Source organism: Mustela erminea, chromosome X (genome assembly GCF_009829155.1).
Source record: "Mustela erminea isolate mMusErm1 chromosome X, mMusErm1.Pri, whole genome shotgun sequence".
Classification (NCBI taxonomy): domain Eukaryota; kingdom Metazoa; phylum Chordata; class Mammalia; order Carnivora; family Mustelidae; genus Mustela; species Mustela erminea.
The window spans coordinates 128369087-128390521 of NC_045635.1; the positions used below are offsets into that span (position 1 = coordinate 128369087).

The window sequence follows — 21435 nt, forward strand, 5'->3', positions numbered from 1 at the left end:
CTACACAGTGGCCCTAGGGGTCTTCCCTAATGAGGGAGGAGGAAGGCCTGGCAGGGCCAGGAGAGGCTCAGGGTCCCAGAAGGCAGGACTCCGGAGCCCGGCCCAGCCAGAATGGGGTTCCCAGGCGCAAAGGCCATGCAGACCAGAGGACTAGCCTCTGCTATTCCCACCAGAAGCCATCACCAGCCCAGCCCGGGTGTCTGCGCCAGTGCCCCGTCCCAGGAGCATCGTCCCAGGAGCACCGAGCCCTCCCCTCCCCCGCCCTGGAGCACATGGGCTCCAAGCGACAGGACAGGACAGGTGTTGAGCCCTCGCTGGGGCCTTCTCCTGGCCACGGAGCTCCCACTCCACCTTCCGGCGCCAGGGCGCCTTCTGCACAGGAGGTGCCGGCTGGAAATGCTCTCTGTTGGGCCAGGGCCATGGAAAGGTGCGGGAAGGAAGGGAGAGTTTGGAGGAGACAGCCCAGGGCTCGGGTCACCCTCCGGGCTCCACTGGGCCTCCACTTCCCCGTGAGCCCTTCCCAGCCCGGCCCTGCAGCCCATTCCCAGGGGACCGGAGATGGCACTCCTCAGATCCCAGTTTGGCCGCCCACAAGGCTTGAGCCGCCTCCATTTTCTCCCAAGGAGCCAGAGCCACATGGTGGGCTGACTGCTAGGGTGGCTGGCCGGCCAGGCCGCCTCCTGCTGGCACTTTAGAAAATGTTGAACCCCTGGGAGGTTGCATGCCAAGGTGGGAGGGAACCGACACTCAGGTGGCTGTGGGTGAGGTCACGTGCTGGGGTCCTGTGGGCAGTGGGCCTGCCTCCTTGGCTTCCTTCCCACAGGTGACATCATCCCCTCCACAAGCATCCCCCGTCCCGGTCCCTTACCCCTCCCTCCAGCTCACTAGTGGCCCATTGCTCTGTCTGTCTTTATTGATTCGGGGAAAACTGGAGGGGGCTGGAGGGCCACGACACAAAGCGGGACCACCACAGTCAGCAAAGCACAGAGCAGCGTGCGGGAGGAACTGCCCCTGGAAGCCACCTTGGCTCCGAGAGGGGGTGTGGTGGTGACAGTGGAGGGCATCCCCGTGTGTCCCCGTGCACGCAACCCATCAGCCCCTAGGCACAGAGGGCAGAGGGGAGTTCCACTCCTGCCCCAGTGCTGTGCACCACACCCACACATCTCGAACTTTCCAGCAGAGGCCAGCCCGGGGTCCTGGGGGTGAGGAAAGCGGTCTGGAAGGGGCCACCCATGGGAAGGGGATCCAGAAGTCAACGCACTTGGCCACAGCGTCTGCCTGGGGGGGAGGGGGACAGAGAAGCACGGGGAAGGAGATGGTCAGGAGGGCCCAGCCTGCCCCACACCCCCTGCTCCCAGGCGAGGCTCTTAGCAACAGTGCCCACTGGGTCTCAGCAGCGAGCACCTCGTAGGTCCTCACGGCCCCCTCGGCCCCCAGCCCCCACCGGCCTCTATCATCTGCTTCTCCTCCTTAATCTCCCTCCTGTTGGCTCCTTCCCCTCTGCCTCCACTGTCTGCACGGGCCCCTCTGCTCTGTGGGGTCTGCCCTGCTTCGTTCTTGGGCACACGGAGCCCACCCCCTTCCAAGTTCACTCAGGAGTCAGCTCCCAGCAGGTACAGAGCCCACACTTGCACACCTGGGCATCACCACTTGGGGGGCTGGCCAGACTGGAAGCCAGGGTGGCTGTGGCGGGCCACCCTCCGCTCCGACGCCTCCTCGCCCTCAGGGCTCTGGCCCAGCTTGCGGATGTGGCGCAGGAAGGAGGTGGCGTTGAACGCTCGCTGTGGGGACAGAGGGATGTCAGGCCACGCCCCGGCCCTGGCCCCAAGAATTTGAGGACCACAGAGGCCATTGGCAGCCCAGGCTAGCCCCCTGAGGGGTGGGGATGGGGGGGCAGCCTCGAGCCGGGTCCACAGACCCGTCCCCACACTGACCTTCCAGTGGGTCCGGGCAAAATTCTTCTGGATCTGCTCACTGACTGAGCCCAGGATGTCCTTGTCAAAGGCTGCATCCCCCGAGATCCTAGGGCGAGGCCAAGGGTCAGCGGGGGGCGGGTGGGGGAGGCTCTGAGGGTGTGGTCCCTCTGGCCCCGGGACAGGTCGGCACGGGTCCCACTCACCAAAGATGCTGTAAAGCCTGCTGGCAGGTGAACCTCTTCTGGGGATCCCGCTCCAGAAGGTGCCGAATGAAGTCTTTGGCTGTAGTGGGGGAGGTCGGATCAGCCCGGCCCGTCCACACCCCCTCCGCCACCCCCACCCCTGAGCTCAGGGCCAGCTTCAAGTTCACCTGATTCTGAGATGTCATCCCAAAAGGGAGAGTCAAACTCGTAGCTGGCCCTCAGGATCTGGCTGAAGAGTTCAGGGTCGCTCTCGTCGTAGAAGGGGGGGTACCCACACAGCCTGGCGCCCACACATGGATCACCCGGCTGCCCAGCCCCCCCCACAACCCAGCAGAGAGCAGGCAGGCAGAAGAGGAGCCTTCCCAGGGGTCACTCACAGGATGTAGGAAATGACACCCAGGGCCCACACATCCACAGCCTTCCCGTAGGGTTTCTGCTCCAAGAGCTCCGGGGCTGGGGGTCAGAGACAGAGGGACGCGTGCCCGCACGCCCACATGCCATGCCTTCAGTGCTGCCGGGCTCGACCTGCCTAACCCTGGGAATGACCCAACACCGCCCCTGGGCCCGGTACGTGGCTCCCCGCGGTGCCCCATACCGCTCCCAGTCCCCCCACGAGCCTCAGAGTGCCCCGCTCACTGACCCACATATCCCGGGGTCCCACAGGCAGTGCCCAGCATGTTGCCAGCCTGGATTTTGGAGAGGCCGAAGTCGGAGACCATGATTTTGGAGTCCTCAAAGGGCGTGGCGTAGAGGAGGTTTTCAGGCTGTGACACACCAGAGAAAGTACCAGGTCAGCCCTGGTGCGGCCCCTGGTGCGGGGCACCGTCCAGTCCCCCAGACCCTTGGTGCACAGGGAGGCTGGGCAAGGCCCCGGCCGGCAGCCAGAGGGCAGGCACCTTGAGGTCTCGATGCACGATGCCCAGGCTGTGCAGGTAGGAGACGGCCCCGAGGACCTGGCCCACCAAGTGGCTGGCATCTTTCTCCGTGTAGGAGCCACGCTCCATGATGCGGTCAAACAGCTCGCCCCCTGTCACCCTGCGGGGAGTGCGGGCTCAACGATTCCTGAGCCATCGGGCCCCCACTCCCCACCCAGCCCCGGCCACCCCAGCCGGCCCCTGCCCTCACAGCTCCATGGCCAGGTAGAGGTGGGAAGGGCTCTCGTGGACGTCCTCCAGAGCCACGATGTTGGGGTGGCTGACCCTGCAATGGCAAGAGACAGGCCCTGATGGGCCACGACGGCCCCCACTGGGCCCCTCAGGGTCCAGGAGGGCTTTGTCCTGCCCCTAGCCCCTGCGCTGGGAAAGCCTTCCTGTCTCTTCTCTTCCTCCCTCCTCTGCCCCCCTTCCTTACCACAGGCGACCCCTGTCCTGTCCAGCAAGGCAGAGCCCCAGGCCAGGTGTTCCTGGGGCCGCCGAAAAGGCAGGGCGCTCTCCCCAGCCCGCCGGCCCCACCCGCACCCGCACCCCTCGATGCTGGCCTTGAGCCACCGGCAGGCCGGCCAGGTTCTGGCTCACACCTGCGGAGCACTGCGATCTCGTTCTCCACCAGGGCCTCCTTGCCTCGAAGGGCCTTCTTGGGGATGCACTTGAGGGCAACAAGGTGTGAGGAGCCCCGCTCCTGGGCCAGCATCACCTCAGAGAAGGCGCCCCTGAGGTGGAGAGGGGGAGGGGGGAGGCAAAGAGGAGGAAAGGAGGGGGAGGGGTGGGGAAGGTCCTCCCAGTCCCACGCCACACAACGGCCCCCGCTCAGTCACTGACACACACACAGCACATCCATTGACACACATTCGCTGACACACACACACACACACACACTCACGAGCCGAGCTTCTCCCGGATCTCATAGACGCTGCTGATGTCTTCTGTCTGTTTCTTGAGCAGCAGCATGTCTGCGGGGGGTCGGGGAGAGATGCAGGGAGGCCCCCTGGGCGAAGCCACTCTCAGCTACCCGCAGAGAAACACGGAAACCACCCCCAGCCCGGATACATCTTTCCCCTCCCCCACCGCCCAGGTCCGCACTCCCAGGTGGGCGACTCCCAGCAAGGCCACCGCATACACTCCTCCCCTCCCAGACACGAGGCCACCATCCGGTGCCCCCCACCCTGGCACCCCGACGGCGATCAGCACCCAGACACCCCCTCTGCCTCCGCACAAGCGAGTCAGCCGCGATCGGCCTTCTTCCAGAAGGCTCTGAACACCCCCACCCCATTCCCTCCAGGCCCACCACCATCCACAGCGCCCACAGACACCTCCCCCCATACCCCCTGCCACCCACGGCCCGGCGCTCACAGGCACGCGCCACTCAGGCCACCAACCCTCCTGAGATGCACCTGCGACCCCCGTGCCCAGCCGCCTGCCACCGCCACGGCCACCCACGCGGCTGCCCAAGCGCAGCCTGGCCCTGGGCGCCTCGGGGCGGGAGGGATTCGGCAGCCTCGGCCTCCCACGTCCCGAGCTGCGTGGGCCGCGCCGGGCTTGACAGGTGTGCGCGGGGACGCGCGGGGGCTGCGGCGACCGTGGCCCGGAATCCCACGCACCCCCGCCCGCGCGCGTCCGCGCTGAGGAGCGCCGGGTGCGGACCTGGAGCCGAAACCGCAGCGTCGCCTCGCGCAGTGGCCGCCGCGCCGAGCCCCCCGCCCGCGCCCCGCCGGACCCGCCCCCTCCGCGCGCGCCCCCGCCGGCCGCCGGCGACCGAGCAGGCGATGGCGATGGCCGAGCGCGGCCTCCGCGCTGCAGGGCGCCTTGTAAGGCAATCCGCCAGGGCGGGCGGGCACCGCCTCCCCTCCGACTCATTCATGCCAGTTCCTGCCGGCTCTGTTCCCTAGGGGGCCTGACTGGGCCGGCCCCAGGGCCTTTGCACCACCGGTGTGCTCCACCCGGATGTCTCCTCACCCACCTGTTGACACGGCTCTCTGCCTGCCTTGAGGTCTCTTCCCTAGCTCCAACCCTGCTACTGGCATTTCCATCACCCTGGCCTGAGCTCCCCCATCAGCCCTCAAATGGAGGACAGCAACAGCCTCCCCACTGGGCTCCTTCTGCCTCTAACCCCATCCTTCCCCACTCCTACCCACAGTCTCTTCCCCCTGAGCAGCTAGAGCATTTCCTATATTGAGACCACTTCCCCCGGCCTCCAGACCCTCCTGCAGCTCTCCATGCCACCAGGAGTTGAAGCACAAGTCCTTACAGTGGCCTTCCCTGTCATTGCCCTGGCCCCTTTTCACCCACTTTCCCCATTGCGCAACTAGCTCAGACCAACTCCAACCACACCGGCTTCCTAACTGGCCCTCAAACACACCACACATGCACCTGCCCCAGGGCCTTTGCACCTACCCCCACAGCCTTTGCACTCACTGCCTCTCTGCCTGGAATGCTATTCACTCAGCTATCTGCTTGGCTTGCTCCCTCACTCTATCAAGTCTCAGCTCCAGGTTCACCTCCTCAAATAGGCCTGCCCTGCCCACTCAGCCCCGTCTCTAATACATCACTGGGCCTGCCCCGTCTACAGAAGATCTGTCATTGCAAACCGACCTTCTCTGCCTTGTCTTCCCCATCAGTACCTCCACTCCCAGAAACTGTCTCTTCCCACCCAGCTTAGGGAAACACGTGAGGGGTGACTGAACTCAACCCTTCATCCCAACCATGAGGGGATTCTTCCCATCCGATCCCATCTCAGTTCTGGCCCTCCTCTTAGGGGGTCTAGGCCCGCCAGGGATAGGGGAACAGGTGTCTTGGCTGTTGACAGGAGCACATCCATTCGGGCCAGTGCTGCAGGGCTTTCATAGAGTCCCAGGGCCCAGGGACAGCCTGCCGAAGCTCTCTCCGCAGGGGTCTGTGGGCCCTGGTGGGACGCAAGGTTTTGTAAGAGGATCCACAGGACAGGAAGAGGTTTTTCAAAATCATCTTTCCAGAACTCAGCCCCCACGTGTCTCTGTTCAAAAGCTGGCAAGTCTGAGAGGGTCCCTCCACTTCCTGTTCCCATCTACCTTTCCCGGTTATCCGCCCAGTTCACTCAAGAAGGTTCCAGGAGCCCCACCTTACCTGCTTGTCTAATCATAAGAAATGGAATTTAAGGGGTGTCTGGGTGGCTCAGTCATTAAGCATCTCCCTTCCACTCGGGTCATGATCTCAGGGTCCTGGGTTCGGGCCCCCTGCTCAGTTGGGAGTCTGCTTGAGATTCTCTCTCCCCCTCTCCTTTTGCCCCTCCTTTCTCTCTCTCTCTCTCTCTCAAATAGATAGATAAATAAATAAATAAATAAATAAACCTTAAAAACAACAACAACAACGAAACCGTGTGGCCCATCCAGACAGTGGAAGTGCTATGAAGCCAGAAGAAAAGAACGGATCTTGAATACATACAGTCACTCTGAAAACAGCTACATGGTGCGTGAGGCCCTTTGTACAACATTCCAGAAAAGGCAATACTGTAGATGGAGTAATCAGATGGACAGTGGCCGGGGGCTTGAGAGAGGGGGGTAATGTCTGACCCCGGAAGCCCAGGAGACGTTCAGGGCCGTGAGGCTACTGTGCGCAGAGCTGTAGTGGGGGAGACCCTGGAGAAGTCACAACTCAGAAGCAAACAGCAGGAAGAGCAGAGCCCGACATCCAACATCTGCAAATGTAAAAATACTCCTTTAGGAAACTGGGGGATCTCAGGAAGGAAGGCCAACTGGGCACAAACAATCTAGGCATATGGCAAGTGTACGACAGCATTCCACTGAGGGGGGCCAGGGCAAAGGGCCGGTGATCGCGCAGGGTGGTCTCGGAATTGTCAACTCTAGTTGACAACGTTGTTCCCTGCAAGGGGAAGAGTTAACAATTCCGAAACCACTCTGCATGCACACTGGAATTAAACAATTAAGTAAATGGAAGGCAGATGCTGGGAACCCACTTTCCCACTGTTTGAGTGAGATGATGCTAGAGGAGGGAGGTGCTGGAATGATCCACGTGGTGATGGGTCAGAGCTGGAGACATCCGTTGGAACTGATGATGTTTACCTTAATATACAGATGCTTGTATATATACAAAATGTGCATATGGAATGTGTACTGGAGATGCAGAGACTGTATCTAACTATATATTACATTGACCAATTTGTTATATATGTAGACATAATCTATAGGTATGTTTATAGATATGTGTTAGGATACACATAAATTTCCTTGCTCCATCAGCAAAAAGAGCCTAGAAGCTATAACACACCAGCAACAATGAGCACAGGAAAGCCAAGACCATGGTTTCTAACAGCTTTCTTTTATAAAGGGCTCCTCGGAGAAATGGCTCAGTCTAGCGCTGGGACACGAAATATGCAGGATGAGCCGGAAGCTGTTTATAATGCCAGAAAGTAAGGAAGGGAAGTGTGCTCCTCGTGCTCTCTCTCTTGCTCTCAAACACAGAGTGATGGGGGCATGAAAAAGGAACACAGGAGCCCACGGGAAGAGCACCCAGCTATCAAAGATGGGACAATTTGAGCAACATAACAAAGCAGTACTGGGTAGCAATCCAAAGTACAAAATAAATTTGGGGATGCCGGGGTGGCTCAGTGGGTTAAGCCTCTGCCTTCAGCTCAGGTCGTGATCCCAGGGCCCTGGGATCCAGCCCCGCATCTCATTGGGCTCTCTGCTCAGCAGGGGGCCTGCTTCCCCCCTCTCTGCCTCCCACCCCCGCCTGCCTCTCTGCCTACTTGTAATCTTTCTCTGTCTAATGAATAAATAAAATCTTTAAAATAAATAAATAAAATAAACTTCAGCTATTATAAATAAATGATCCAATAAATAAATGGGAGGGGGAGAAACAAACTCTGTGCAGAAAATTCTAAATAATTTACTCTTCAAGTGTGAGCTGCACACAGTGATTTCCTTCCAAAAAGGATAGATTGCCAAGGCAGAGATTCAGTTGAAAGTGGAGATAACCCAAGACCAAACGTGACTCCAGCCAGGTGACCGAGGTTGACGTGGACAGTGGTGAGTCACGTTCAGAGCCCGCAGCCCGGCTAGGATGTCATGGGAAAGGACATTAGGGGTAAGCCGAGGAAACCCGACTTAAGACTATGGACTTTGGTTAATCACAAGGTGCAGTACCGGTTGATTATTGTAACAGAGTGTGCGGTCGGGGCCCCGGGCTGCAGGGGCACCTGGCTCGGGAGTCCCAGAGGTCACCAACCCCAAGACAGAGAAACAGGTGTTGGTGAAAAAGGAGAGCAGTTTATTTTGGGGAGGCCAGCACCAGGAAGAGAGCAGACTAGCATCTCAAAGACTCTTTCCAAAATGCCAAAAATACTTCCAGGTCTATGTAAGGAAAATGTGAGGCAAAGGTGAGTGGGTACGAACCGGTGGGCAGTGAAGGGGATCATATCCTTGGAGTCACTTTTGAGCGGAGCCTCCCTGGCTCCGGGCAGTCCCTCTGCCGGAGGGGATAGTTTCGGTTGCTGTCTGGGGATGATTTGCCTGCAGGGTCTTCCACCGGAGCCAAGAGAATGGCTGGAAAGAAGGACCCAGCCAGCCACCCTGAGGTCAGAATCGAAGCAGCCAGGTTGCCCCTCCTGGGCGCTGGGGACTCTCCCAAGCCTCCAGTCCCCAGCCCTGGGGATGGCCTCAAGCCACTCTCCTGTCCCCAGCTGTTGCAAGCACACAGCGCTTCACGGTGTCCCGAGCTAATTCTAATGCCAAAGCTCCTTGGGCCCCCACCCTAGCTCCAGCTGCCAAGGTCCTCCAGGGGAAACAGGGATAACAGGCCACCCCAGGGTGGTGTGTCCTCCCCTCCATGTACCCACTCAGCCGCCCCCCCTCAACCCGGGCCATGGAGACCCCCGCAGCCCCACTTACTGCAGGCACTGGGTCTGACCCCCAACTGGAACCCCCAGGCCTCCCTGCCCTCCCCCCAGCTCTCTCCTTCTCCCCTCCCCCTCGTCCAACCCCAGCCTAACCTGGCTCTGGGGGGGGCCCTCCATGCCTTCTGCTGGGGGGGGGTGGGAGCCGCCTTAGGGAAAGGCCCCCCCCACCCCCCCGGGACCTCCCGGGGCAGGGAACACCAGACCCTGGCAGGCAGCCTCCTGGCCTTCACCACCCCACTTATCCCGGGGAGGGGAGGGTGGCAAGATGGACGTCTGCAAAGCCCGGAGAACCCACGGAGGGCCGAAGATGCCTCTGCTCTTGATCTCCTCTGGTGGTCAGCGTTCCTTGGGAGCTGCCCCTGGCCCTCTTCATCAACTCAGACGCCGCCAGAGGCTGCTTGGGTCAGCACACCAGAGGCCAGAGTGCCGGCTCCCAGCTCCCACTTTGGACACCTCCTGCCAATTCATCCCAGCCAGAGGTGAAGCTGGGTCCGTGAACTTCGGGCCACGCAGAAGCCCAGCTCGCCTTGGCCGCCTGCGGGAGGCAGCACGGCTCTGGTGAGGATGCCCCCCCACCACCACCACCTCTGCCTCACCTCCTGGGACAGGTGGCATCATTACCTGCTGGAGGAAGACTGGAGTGGGGGAGGGGGGAAGGTGCAGCCCTGCCAAGTCTGGTCTGGGGGCCTATTGTACCCACCAGATATGGAGGCCTATAAGTGTCTAGAGACACTCGTGAAGGCCCCCCTGGAGCGGTGGGGGCCTCGGTCCTAGGAGTCCTGGAGCTCACACAGGCCATTCCCAGCCTCCAGCCCAGCCACCCCCAGTCGCAGCAGCCTCTGACCCCACAGAGGCAGCAGTAGGTTCCCTGAAGGGGCAGCTCCTTCACAGTTCTGCCAGTGGCCTTTGAACCTGCCTCCCCTCCCGGGGGAAAGAAGAGTCCCCACCCTTGGCTCCCGAAGGCCCTTTTCTCCCTCGGCGCTCCCTGCAATTAATCCACTTCCCTAAAGTGCCCCCGCCTGCCTAGGTCCTCCTCCAGCCACCGCCTTCTCCCCCCACCGCTATCCTTGGCGAGCAAGATCTTAGTCTCGAAAGCGTCGCCGACACGGGCCACGTCCGCACTTCCCCCCCTGCCCGCTCCTCAGGGCCCTGTGTGACCTCCGCCCGATCCGCCCCGCCCCGCCCTGCCTCGACGGGGGACCAGACCCTCAGCCTACTTCCTGGGCTCCTCTTCCCTCGCGATGTGCAGAGGTTCCCCTCTGCGGCTTACTGCGGTTCCCCTTTGTCCTTGCTCCCCAGGTGCCCCCCCTTTCTCCTGGCCATCTAGGGGTCACGTACTTCTCTGTGGCCTCTCTGTCTCCAGACCAGCTTCACTCTGAGACTGGGCCAGAGAAATCTCTAGTTAGAGTCTTCTGAGGAACAGTGCAGCCCTGCTGCCCTGAGGGTCCCTAAGCCCCCTGCGTCCCTACACAACTTAAGCTCCAGCCACCCCGCCGGTCTCCCACAAAGGCCCCCAGGGCCTCCTCTAACAGTCTGGGGTGGAGATGCTGCCCCTCCCTCACCCAGCAAGCTCAATCTGGCTCGAGCCAGAATTGCTTTTCTTCCTAAAGCCGCTGGATGGCTGAGGGTTTAGCTTAACGGGATGAGCCATCTGGGGACAACAGCCCGGTGATCAAAGTCTGGGACCGGTTGGGGGTTGGGGGCTCACTTCACATCCACACCAGGACAGTGACCCCTTCCTTCCCCATGCCAAGGCTACTCTTGGCTCTCCCGCGCTGCTGGTGGGGAAGCTGCTGAACACCAGTGCTAGGGAGGCGGGACTGGCCCTGGGGAGAGAAACTCTGCAGGTGGGGAGCTGGGGCCTCCCTGCTGAGGCCTTAGGGGGAGGGTCTGTGCCCCCGACCGGCACCAGGGGGCAGCCTTCCCCTGTTGGTGCCAGTATCTCCTGCTAGTGTGGCAGGAGGCTGGAGCCAGCAAGGGTCTCTACCACCCGTCCTTGGGGACCAAGTGTAGCTTTGCCAGGCACGCTTGTCTCTGGCCACCAAGAAGATCCATTGAGACCTGTCACCCCAAGGGCTGGGCCCCCGACCTCCAGCTTCCAGGGTTCCTTCGTGGAAAGCCAGGAGGAGGCAGGCCGGGGTGCTTCTGGCAAAATTCCCCTCCCCCAGCACACCTGGAGGTTCAGCCTCTCCTTTGCCTGCCAGCTGAGCGCAGTCCCTGCCCCTTTGGCGCAGGGAGCCGGGAAGCTGTAGGCCTTGGTACCCAACACTGGCCCAGGACCTCGCTGGGAGTCAGGAGAAGGCTCAGGGAGACGGCAGGGACTCGAAGGACAGAGAAGAAGAGGCTGGGGGCCGACGCTGGCTGGAGGGCAGCCAGGGCAGTGGCTTTGCTAGAACCATGAAGGGTAGGTCAGCAGGGGCGGTCTGGGCGGCGGCCAGGCCTAGGTGAAGCTGCGGTCAGGCGCGGCGCGGTCCCTGGGGAGGTGGTACCCGCCGGCGCCCCAGGTAGCAGCCATTCCGCTTCCCGCCGGAGTGGCGTCTTCTCCTCGGGAGGAGGGAAGGAGGAGGTGGGCGGAGTGACGCGGAGGGCGGGACGAGGGGGAGGGGGAGCAGCCTGGTCGTGGGGGTGGGGCGACAGTGACATCACCCTGGAGTCGGTTCTTAAGCAGCCGCCGAGCGGGCCGGGGCAGAGAGGGACTGTCGGAGAGCGGCGGCGAGTCGCCGAGCCCGCTGGGGCCCTGAGAGCGGCTAGAGCCGCCGCCGCCGGGAAGGAGGGGCGAGCGCGCCCGGGCAGTCCGTCGCCGCCGTCGCCTTCGTCGTTGTCGTCGTCGCCGCCGTCGCCGCCACCACCGCCGCCGCCGCCGCCACCGCCACCGCCGCCGGAGCGGCGGGCGAGCCGGGCCGGGGCGGGGGGCGCGGGCCGCAGGCCCCTGCTCCGGCCGCCGCTTGGAGACCGTGGGCGCCCGATGCCGCCCGCGCCCCGCTAGATTGAATCTCGGGCCCGGCGAGCCGCCGCCGCCGCCCGAGCCGCGGGCAGGAGTCTCGGGAGCCGCCGCCGCCGCCGCCCGGCCGGGCCCCGCCGCCGCCCGCGCGCCCCCGGGCCCCCGACACACATGAGATTCTTCAGGCTCACTTTCAAGTGCTTCGTGGACTGCTTCTGACCGCGCCGCCCCGCCTCCCCGACCCCCGGCCCGGCCGCCCCCCGGCCCCCGGCGGGCCCGCGCCTTCGGGGCCCCCCCTCGCGCCACCGGCGCCCCCCCCCCGCCGCCCGTCCGCCCGCCCCCGCGAGCCGCCGCGCCCCCCGGCCCGGCCGTGCGGCCCGCCGGGGCCATGGCGAAGAAGAGCGCCGAGAACGGAATCTACAGCGTGTCCGGCGACGAGAAGAAGGGCCCCCTGATCGCGCCCGGGCCCGACGGGGCCCCGGCCAAGAGCGACGGCCCCGCGGGCCTGGGGGCTCCTGGCGGCCGCCTGGCCGTGCCACCGCGTGAGACCTGGACGCGCCAGATGGACTTCATCATGTCGTGCGTGGGCTTCGCCGTGGGCCTGGGCAACGTGTGGCGCTTCCCCTACCTGTGCTACAAGAACGGCGGAGGTGAGCGCCCCAGCCCCGTCCCCGCTCTGTCCAGACCGGGACCCCCGACCACCACCCACCCCACCCCCCGCCCGGCCGGCGGCCAGCCCCACTGGGGCGCAGGGCCGAAGTCCGGGGTACTAGGTGCCGGAGGCCGCCCCTCGCTCGACGCTGCCGCCGGGTGGCCCGGGCTGGCGGTCTCCACCCCCCTAGCCGGTCATGTGCCTGGCAGTGTGTGGGGGGAGGGGGCCAGCGAGCCTGCCGCTGAAGCCCCAGCACGGCCTCCCCCCAGACTCCGGGTGCAGGGGCCCCAGAGCCATTGGTCACTGAGGTGGGAAGGCGAAGCCTGCCCCCCAGGGTGGCTCCCAGAGGTGAGGAGCTCAGGCTGCCCCCGCTGGTCAGGCACACAAGTGGCACATTGTGCGGGGCCCCCACGTGTGCGCACACGAACACACACACACACAATGGGCTACTCTGTCCCTCCCCCTGCCCTCTCCTTTCCCCTCCCTTCCCCTCCCCTCCCCTCCTCTCCCCTCCCCTCCCCTCCCCCCTCCTCCCCTCCCCTGCCCTGCCCTCCCCTCCCCTCCCCTCCCCTCCCCTCCCCTCCAGCCTGGGCCTGGAACACTGGGTGCCTGAGCCAGGCTTGGGTAGTCTGCGGCCTGGGCCGCCCGGCGCCGCCGCTGGACACACTGCGCGCACGCCCCATGCCCCGGCCCCAGCCCCAGCCTAGCAACAGCGATAGGCACCCTTGTGTCCTGTGACTGCAGAGCACCACTGAGGTTGGGAGGAAGCCCTAGTGACTGGATGATGGGTGGGAAACTGAGGCCCAGAGCGAAGGCCTTGGCCCAAGGTCACACACAACAAGGATGCTGGGACCAGGAGCCAGGCAAGCTGCAGCCAGACCCGACTTCGGAGCACTGCAAAGCTGGGCAGGGGCAATGGCAGTGGGCCTGGAGGGGGGAAACAGGAGGAGACAGGGGCTGCCGCTGCCCTGCTCCCCTGACCCCTCACCTCTGGCCTGCGGTCTCTTGGCCCTGCCATGCCGGCCACCTCCAGGGCCAGGCTCACCAGAGCTTGTTGTACTGCACTTCCTCTCCCCTGTCCTTGATCACTGACCTCTCCAGACACCCCCTGCACCCCCTGGTAAAGGACTGTCCCACACCCTCTTCTGCAGACCTTCACACTTGCAGGCAGCTGGTGGGTGCTGGGGTGCAGAGAAAGCTTGGGGCTCCCTGTCCTTGCCCAAGCCAGACAGGCCCCCAGGCCTGAGTGCCAGCCACGGCGCGCGCGCGCGCACAAGCACATGAATGCTCCGTTCTTCCCTGTGCTGCCTAGCAAACGGGGAAGTGCGACACGACGGGGTATGTGTCCTCCATGCCTGTTAGGTCACCCCTGGTGACTGTGGGCCCAGAACCCTTGTGGGTATAGGGCCCCCCAACCCAAGAAACGGAGCTCTAAGGACCCAGGGACCACCACAGCCCTCCCGACAACTCCAGCCCCCTTCTCAAGGCTGTTCACCTCACACCTCTGAGTCAGTGGCCACCCCTGCACTGATTCACCCAGTGGGAAGTTATGATGGAGCCAGGGTGGGGCCCAGAGTCGGCCCCACCTTGACCTCCCCAGGGGCCAACCAGGGGCTGCTGGGCTCCCCTGTGCGAGCGCCCACCCTGTGCTTCCCTCCCGCAGGTGTATTCCTTATCCCTTATGTCCTGATCGCTCTGGTTGGAGGAATCCCCATTTTCTTCTTGGAGATCTCGCTGGGCCAGTTCATGAAGGCCGGCAGCATCAACGTCTGGAACATCTGCCCCCTGTTCAAAGGTGAGCAGCCGCAGGCTGGTCACCCCTCCCCCTAGAAGGGCAAAGCTGCCACCATCTTGAAAAATACTGTCCTACCTTGGCACCAGGCCACCATCTTGAAAAATACTGTCCTACCTTGGCACCTGTCCCACTGGTGTCCCCCAAGTCATGAGGGGAAAGCTGGAGGGCCTGCAGACCACTCAGTGACCTTGGGCAGATGCAGACTGGAGTCGGGGGTTGGCCTCTCCACTGAGGCCAGGACACGCAGGCCCAGCAGGACTCCAGGGGCTGAGTGGAGGGTGTGAGAGGTGACAGCACAAGACACCGCCCAGCGCCTGTTCCCCGAAGGCCAGAGGGCCAGCCTCAGGAGGTTGGCTGGGAGCCATGGAGTTCAGGGTTTGAAGAGAAGAAGCACTGGCAAAGGTCACTTGAGAGCTCCTTCTGCATGTGGGTAGTGTACCCCCAGTCTCTCCAGGCCCTAGGAGGACCGTAAGGAAGCCAGGGCTCAGAGAAGCGGAGGGATTGGCCAAGGTTTCCTGCTGAGAGGGGACTGTCTCCCATGTGGCCCCAGGTCACCAGAAAGTCCCCAGCTGCTGAGTACTGGAGGCCACTGGGGACCCAGGTGGAGGCTTGGCCCTCCTTCAACCATCCATGGTGGCAGTGGGACCCAAGAGAAGGGGACAGGTGTGTGAGGCTAGGGAGTATGCGGGATGTCGTGCTTGGATTGGGGCAAGAGGGGAGGGCTGGAGGGGCGGTGCCGGTGAAGCCCGGAGCAGGGACAGATGAAGACTGGGGAGTGTCCCGGGCTCGGACGCTCACACAAGGGAGCGGCGGGGGTGCGCTCTGCATCTGCTTTCCTCCCACTCCCCGCCAGCCTCCCACCAGATCTTCTCAGCTGTGCTCTGGAGCCTTCTCTGAGCCTGGGAGGGTAGATGGGGGGAATGGCTAAAGAGCCCGCGCGGAAACCCCTCTCCTTCCCAGGCCTGGGCTACGCCTCCATGGTCATCGTCTTCTACTGCAACACCTACTACATCATGGTGCTGGCCTGGGGCTTCTACTACCTGGTCAAGTCCTTCACCACCACGCTGCCCTGGGCCACCTGCGGCCATACCTGGAACACCCCCGACTGTGTGGAGATCTTCCGCCATGAAGACTGTGCCAATGCCAGCCTGGCCAACCTCACATGTGACCAGCTTGCTGACCGCCGGTCCCCTGTCATCGAGTTCTGGGAGTGAGTCAGGTGCCTCCGGGCCAGGCTCTACCGGTCCCTGTCTCTGGGCGGTCCCTGTCTCTGGGTGGCACACAGGGCCGGAGTCTGCGCCTCTTGGGGGGCGGGGGGCAGCGCCAGGGACGCAGAGCAGGGGTCACCCCAGGCCTGCCTGTCTTCAGGGAGTCCCCAGCTCAGTCTCTAGAGGAGCTGGAACGGATGAGCCTTGCTCCTTCACCATTTCTCAGTCCCAGGCATCAGCTCCATTGTGCCTGCCAGTCAGGGAGGGGGGACCACACCGCTGCAGGCTGAGGGTGCCCTGGGGCCCGGCTACCAGCCCTCCCACCTCTGGCCAGGGACCCCGGGGCTTCAGACTCAAAAACGGTAGTACCTCCAGGCCTCTAGGCCGCAGGCTTGGGTGGGGCCCTCCACCTGGGCCCCACCTGGACCGGAGGGCGGCAGGGCGGGCGGGGAACGCCACCCCTGGGGCAGCGCCCACTCACTTCACCCTCTGCTGGCCCCGCGCTCACGGGCTCTCCCTCCCCCAGGAACAAAGTCTTGCGGCTCTCCGGGGGCCTGGAGGTGCCAGGGGCCCTCAACTGGGAGGTGACCCTGTGTCTGCTGGCCTGCTGGGTGCTGGTCTACTTCTGCGTCTGGAAGGGGGTCAAGTCCACGGGAAAGGTACGGCCGGAGGCCCCCGCAGGGCTGGAGGTGACGGCCGGGCCACGGTGGGCCACGGGGGAGAGAAGGGCGGGCTCTGCCAGGGACCACAGGGGAGAGAAGGGCGGGCTCTTCCAGGGACCGCCGCTGCGACGGGAGGGGCCGGGGCCGCGGCCTGAGCGCGGAGCAGGTCCTTGAGTCCAGACTGCTCCATTCCCGCCCGTGCCTGGACCGCCCTCCTTGCCCTCCAGACTCCCCCGCCCATGCCAGGATTGTCCTCCCCGCCCCTCCAAACTCCCCCGCCCAGGCCTGGATCGTGCCCCCCCACCTCCAAACTCCTCCACCCATGCTTGGACCGTCCTCCCCGCCCCTCCAAACTCCCCCGCCCAGGCCAGGATCGGCCCCGCTCCCACCTCCGAACTCCTCCACCCCTGCCTGGATGGACCTCCCCACCCTTCCAACCCCCCCCCCCCGCCCATGCCTGGAGTGCCCCCCTTCCTCCTGAGGTGGGGAGAAGCCCAGGCAGCCCCTGCCCCTTGCTGTGTTGGGACATCGCCGACTGCCCCTGCCCCGCTGTCTCTCTGTTCCTCACTCCCTTGTGCTGGCCCTGGGTGGGGGCGGGGGGCTCCCAGGCTATAGCTCTCCCTCGCCCGCCTGTCCTGCTCTGCTCAGCGTGGACGGGAGGCAGCAGTCATGGGGGCCCGTGTCGCTCTCTGGCCGGCGGGGTCTAGCCCCGACTACCAGACTGGGCCTCTCTGCAGAGTGACGAGCTGTCGGGGCCCGGGGGGCGCGAGATGTGCCCCCCCCCCCCCGGCTGCTCTCCCGGTCCCTGCCTCTCCCCTCCGTCTGCCGCTGGCCTGTGCCGGCCGTGGAGCTAGGCTCCCGCTCCAGCCCGGGCGCAGAGCTTCCCCGGGGAGGAGCCGAGGCTTTGAGGAGCAGAAGGGGGGCTGCTGGCCCACCTCCCCCCACCCCCCGGCTTGGGAGCAGCCTGCCGTCGAGGGGCAGTGTGGCCCGCTTGGCCATCCTGCCGAGCTGGGGGCCCCGAGGGGGAGGCGGGTGCCGCAGGGCCCCTCTGAGCCGCCCGGCCCCCCAGATCGTGTACTTCACCGCAACATTCCCCTACGTGGTCCTCGTCGTGCTCCTGGTGCGTGGGGTGCTGCTGCCCGGAGCCTTGGACGGCATCATCTACTATCTCAAGCCTGACTGGTCGAAGCTGGGGTCCCCTCAGGTGAGGGTGAGGTGTGGTGCAGTGGGGTGGGGGGGTGCGCCGGGCCGCAGGGCCCCTCACATCCTCCCTTGGCCGGCCCCCCCACAGGTGTGGATAGATGCCGGGACCCAGATTTTCTTCTCCTATGCCATCGGCCTGGGGGCCCTGACGGCGCTGGGCAGCTACAACCGTTTCAACAACAACTGTTACAAGTAGGTGCCCCCCCGCCCCTGCCCCCCCACCCCTCCCGTGGGCAGCAGGCAGCCTGACCACCGTTCTCTGCCCCCAGGGACGCCATCATCCTGGCTCTCATCAACAGCGGGACCAGCTTCTTCGCTGGCTTCGTGGTCTTCTCCATCTTGGGCTTCATGGCCGCAGAGCAGGGCGTGCACATCTCCAAGGTGGCGGAGTCAGGTAAAGCCCCCCCCCCCCCCCCCCCCCCCCGACCCCTGGGCCTTCCGGCACACCGCGCTCGCAGACAGGCGCCAGGGGACATCCTGGGAGCCGGAAGAAACGGTCCCCAAACTTGCTGTGTCCCTCTGGGCCAGAGGGAGGTGGGCTCACAGCGGGAGCCACATGGGCCAGGCCCCGCGGAGCCTTGAGCTCCTGTCCACCCGGCCCCAGGGCCTTGGCGCAGGCCCCTCCCCTTCCCAACGGGACCACGGAAGCCCACCGCCCCTCCCCTCTGCCAGAGGGCGCAGAGGGAGAGGAGGGCCTTGCCGGGCTTCACGCGGACCTGTGACCGCAGTAGCGGCCGGAATCAGAGGCGGGGAGGCCAAGTCAGACGACCCACCCTTAGGGGCTCAAGTGGCACCCGGCAGCACCTTGACCCGAGAGGCAGGGCAGGGCCCTTGGCCAGGAGATGCTCTGGCGTTCTCCACCCCTTTGGGAAGGGGGGACGAGGAAGGCAAGCGACGGTGACCGACGACCGACCGATGACCGTGATCTGAACCCTGCCCCTTCCCCTTCAGGGCCAGGCCTGGCCTTCATCGCCTACCCCCGGGCCGTCACGCTGATGCCTGTGGCCCCGCTCTGGGCTGCCCTGTTTTTCTTCATGCTGCTGCTGCTCGGCCTGGACAGCCAGGTTTGCCAGGGGTGACAGAACTGGGGGGGGGGGCGATGGGTGGGCACCGGGGGAGGGGAGCTGGCCGGCAGGGAGGGGGGAGGGGCGTGGCCTCAGCGCCTGGCCACAGTTTGTAGGTGTGGAAGGCTTCGTCACTGGCCTGCTCGACCTCCTCCCGGCCTCCTACTACTTCCGTTTCCAAAGGGAAATCTCTGTGGCCCTCTGCTGTGCCCTCTGCTTTGTCATCGACCTCTCCATGGTGACCGATGTGAGTGGGGGTGGGGCAAGGGCTCCCCCACCCCCAGCTTCCATCCAGCGGCCGCTTCCCCTGACCCGGCTCTGTCCCCAGGGCGGGATGTATGTCTTCCAGCTGTTTGACTACTACTCGGCCAGCGGCACGACCCTGCTCTGGCAGGCCTTTTGGGAGTGCGTGGTGGTCGCCTGGGTGTACGGTAGGTCTGCGGGGGGGGCGGGGGGGGCGGGGGAGGGGGCGTGGCCTGCAGGGGAGGTGGGGTCTCTAGCTCCAGCCCTCGTGCCCCACCCGCCCCAGGAGCAGACAGGTTCATGGACGACGTGGCCTGCATGATCGGGTACCGACCTTGCCCCTGGATGAAATGGTGCTGGTCCTTCTTCACCCCACTGGTCTGCATGGTAAGGGCCAGGGGAGGCTGGGCAGGGGGAGGGACGCCGAGGGCCCTCCGGCGGCTGAGAGCCCGGGGTTCGGGGTTCTCACCCGCAGGGCATCTTCACCTTCAACGTGGTGTACTACAAGCCGCTGGTCTACAACAACACCTATGTGTACCCGTGGTGGGGCGAGGCCATGGGCTGGGGCTTCGCGCTCTCCTCCATGCTGTGTGTGCCCCTCCACCTCCTGGGCTGCCTCCTCAGAGCCAAGGGGACCATGGCTGAGGTCAGTCGCCCGGCCCGCCTCCCCTTGACTCCACTCCCTGCCTCACACCCGCTCAGGGCATTCCGTCCCTGGCCCAAGCGCGTTCTCCCGCCCGCTGGGACGGACCGGCGCTGGGAGTCTGCGGGGCCAGCTCAGGGCAGGGGGTGGAGGAAGGCAGGCAGACCCTCCGGGGCCTGAGGGTCCTGTGGGGGGAAGACGGGTCTGTCCCTTCGCCTCACCCCTTTCCCTGGTACAGAGAGTGGGGCGTGTGGTCAGTACCCACGGGAGGAGGGTCCCCTTGGTCCCCTACCAGTGGCCGCTGGTGGGAAGGGGACAGAGGCCGAGGGCTAGCATGGGCACCTCCCCCACTCTCCCCCACCCTCCCCTCCCCTCCCCTCCCCGGGCCATCGCCCAGGGACTCAACAACGTGTCCCTCTCCCCTGCAGCGCTGGCAGCACCTGACGCAGCCTGTGTGGGGCCTCCACCACTTGGAGTATAGAGCTCAGGACTCGGATGTCAGGGGCCTGACCACCCTGACCCCAGTGTCCGAGAGCAGCAAGGTGGTGGTGGTGGAGAGCGTCATGTGACAGGCGCCCTGGCTCCCGTCACCAGCTCACCCTCTTGTAGCCATAGCAGCCCCTGCTTTAGCCCCCCCACCCCTCCCGGGGGGGGCTTGCCTTTCCCTGACACTTTTGGGGTCTGCCGGGGGGGGGGGTGGGAGGAAGCACCACGAGTGCTAACTAAAATAACTTTTTCCATTTTTAATAAAATGCCAAAAATACCACAACCCACCAAAAATAGATGCCTCCCCCCCACCACCCCCCAACGGAGCTGGTACGCACGCTGCTTCCCAGGCCCTGCCCACCGCGCCCCCGCCCCATGCCCGCTGCAGCTGTGTCCCCCCCACCCTGCCCCAGCACGCCTGCCCCTCCGGGCTCTGCCCGACGCTCCCTCGGGCGGCCCGTCCACCCCAGAGGTGGCAGTGGCAGCTGGGGCACCAGGGCGGGAGAGCCAAGGCGGCTACTTCAGCTGGGCCCCACCCCTCTCCCCGTCCCTCTTCTAGAAGCTTAGAGAGCCAGCCAGCAACGGGACCGTCCGGTTCCTGCGCCAGTTGCCACCAATATCAGTTGTGTGAGCTTGTGTACGAATGCATGTGTGCGTGAGTATGTAGGGTGAACCTCGATCTCTTAGCCAAGGTCACTACCAGGTGTAAACTGTGCCTGTGGGCAGACGAGGCTTGTATTTTGCACATTTTATAAAAACTTGAGGAAAGAGATTCCTGCTTGTATATTTCTAAAGAGAAAATAGCCCCACGTCCCGACTCCCTGCCACTCCCCGTCCCCCTGAGCACCCTCTGAGTCCTCTGCCCCAGCCAAGGAGTGTGAATTTATAAATCTAATTTTCGTAGGCAAAAGCTTCCAGCTGTTGAGCGTGCGAGTCTGTCGTGTGGGTGTGCACGTGCAGTCCCGGGCCCCAGACCGGGGTGGACAGAGTGCAAGGCCGGGGGTGGGGGCCGTGCAGGAGCATCCCCCCACCCCCTCTGCCCGCAAGCCGGCAGGGTGAGGTGCGGCGTCGTGACCCCCGGGGGACCTGGGGCCCCCTCTCCTGGCGCGCTCAGGCTCGCCCACGCCCTGCCCCCCCTCGGCCCGGGCTGGGCACGACTGCAGGGATCTGAGGTGGGCACCAGCCGGGGAAGGCCTGCGCCCAGGCGCGGCTCCCACCTGCAAGCTTAAAGCGGATGCACCTCCCGCGTCTCAAGTCTTCCATTAGCAGCTTTAATTAACCCACGTGTGTCGCGTCCGATCCCGAGACGGCGGAGCGGACCCTAGAAGGGCTTCCCCGACGCCGCCCCGACGTGGGTCGGAGAGGTGGGCCTGGGTGAGGGCGGGGGTCCAGCGGGGACATTCTTACTGTGCTAAAAAGCCACTGCAAACATAGCAATAAAAACATGTCATTTTCCAAAGCTGGCTCCCGAGCTGCCACTGCTTGTCGTGAGGGGTTGGGCCGGGGGCGGGGGGAGGCGGGAGGCATGCCCACCTCGAGCTGCTTCCTCGGGCGTTTGTTCGGAGGATCCCTGCGCCCGGCACTGTTCCAG

General features: G+C 64.5%; 2 protein-coding genes across 8 annotated transcripts; one reads left to right on the forward strand and one right to left on the reverse strand.

Moving 5' to 3' along the window:
* Positions 1 to 899: 899 nt before the first annotated feature.
* On the reverse strand, positions 900 to 4783 carry PNCK (pregnancy up-regulated nonubiquitous CaM kinase). Of its 7 annotated transcripts, none has more exons than XM_032330737.1 (12): positions 4699 to 4783; positions 3938 to 4007; positions 3636 to 3767; positions 3245 to 3319; positions 3016 to 3154; positions 2760 to 2883; positions 2497 to 2572; positions 2287 to 2399; positions 2120 to 2198; positions 1935 to 2022; positions 1637 to 1781; positions 900 to 1278 (listed from the first exon to the last, which is right to left on the reverse strand). In XM_032330737.1, exons 2-11 carry the CDS (start codon positions 4003 to 4005, stop codon positions 1644 to 1646), a joined length of 1032 nt encoding a protein of 343 aa, XP_032186628.1. In that variant the 5' UTR covers positions 4006 to 4007; positions 4699 to 4783; the 3' UTR covers positions 900 to 1278; positions 1637 to 1643. The 7 variants fall into 7 exon arrangements, with proteins under 7 accessions (XP_032186628.1, XP_032186627.1, XP_032186631.1 ...); XM_032330736.1 differs by having other exon boundaries at positions 3938 to 4069; positions 4699 to 4769; XM_032330740.1 differs by lacking the exon at positions 4699 to 4783 and adding an exon at positions 4656 to 4674.
* A 7418-nt stretch (positions 4784 to 12201) lies between these two features.
* SLC6A8 (solute carrier family 6 member 8) lies at positions 12202 to 21303 on the forward strand. Its single transcript, XM_032330734.1, has 13 exons — positions 12202 to 12538; positions 14204 to 14335; positions 15296 to 15545; positions 16070 to 16202; positions 17275 to 17409; positions 17497 to 17600; positions 17678 to 17802; positions 18360 to 18472; positions 18582 to 18719; positions 18801 to 18903; positions 19002 to 19102; positions 19191 to 19361; positions 19787 to 21303. Exons 1-13 carry the CDS (start codon positions 12277 to 12279, stop codon positions 19925 to 19927), a joined length of 1908 nt encoding a protein of 635 aa, XP_032186625.1. The 5' UTR covers positions 12202 to 12276; the 3' UTR covers positions 19928 to 21303.
* The last annotated feature ends 132 nt before the right edge of the window (positions 21304 to 21435 follow it).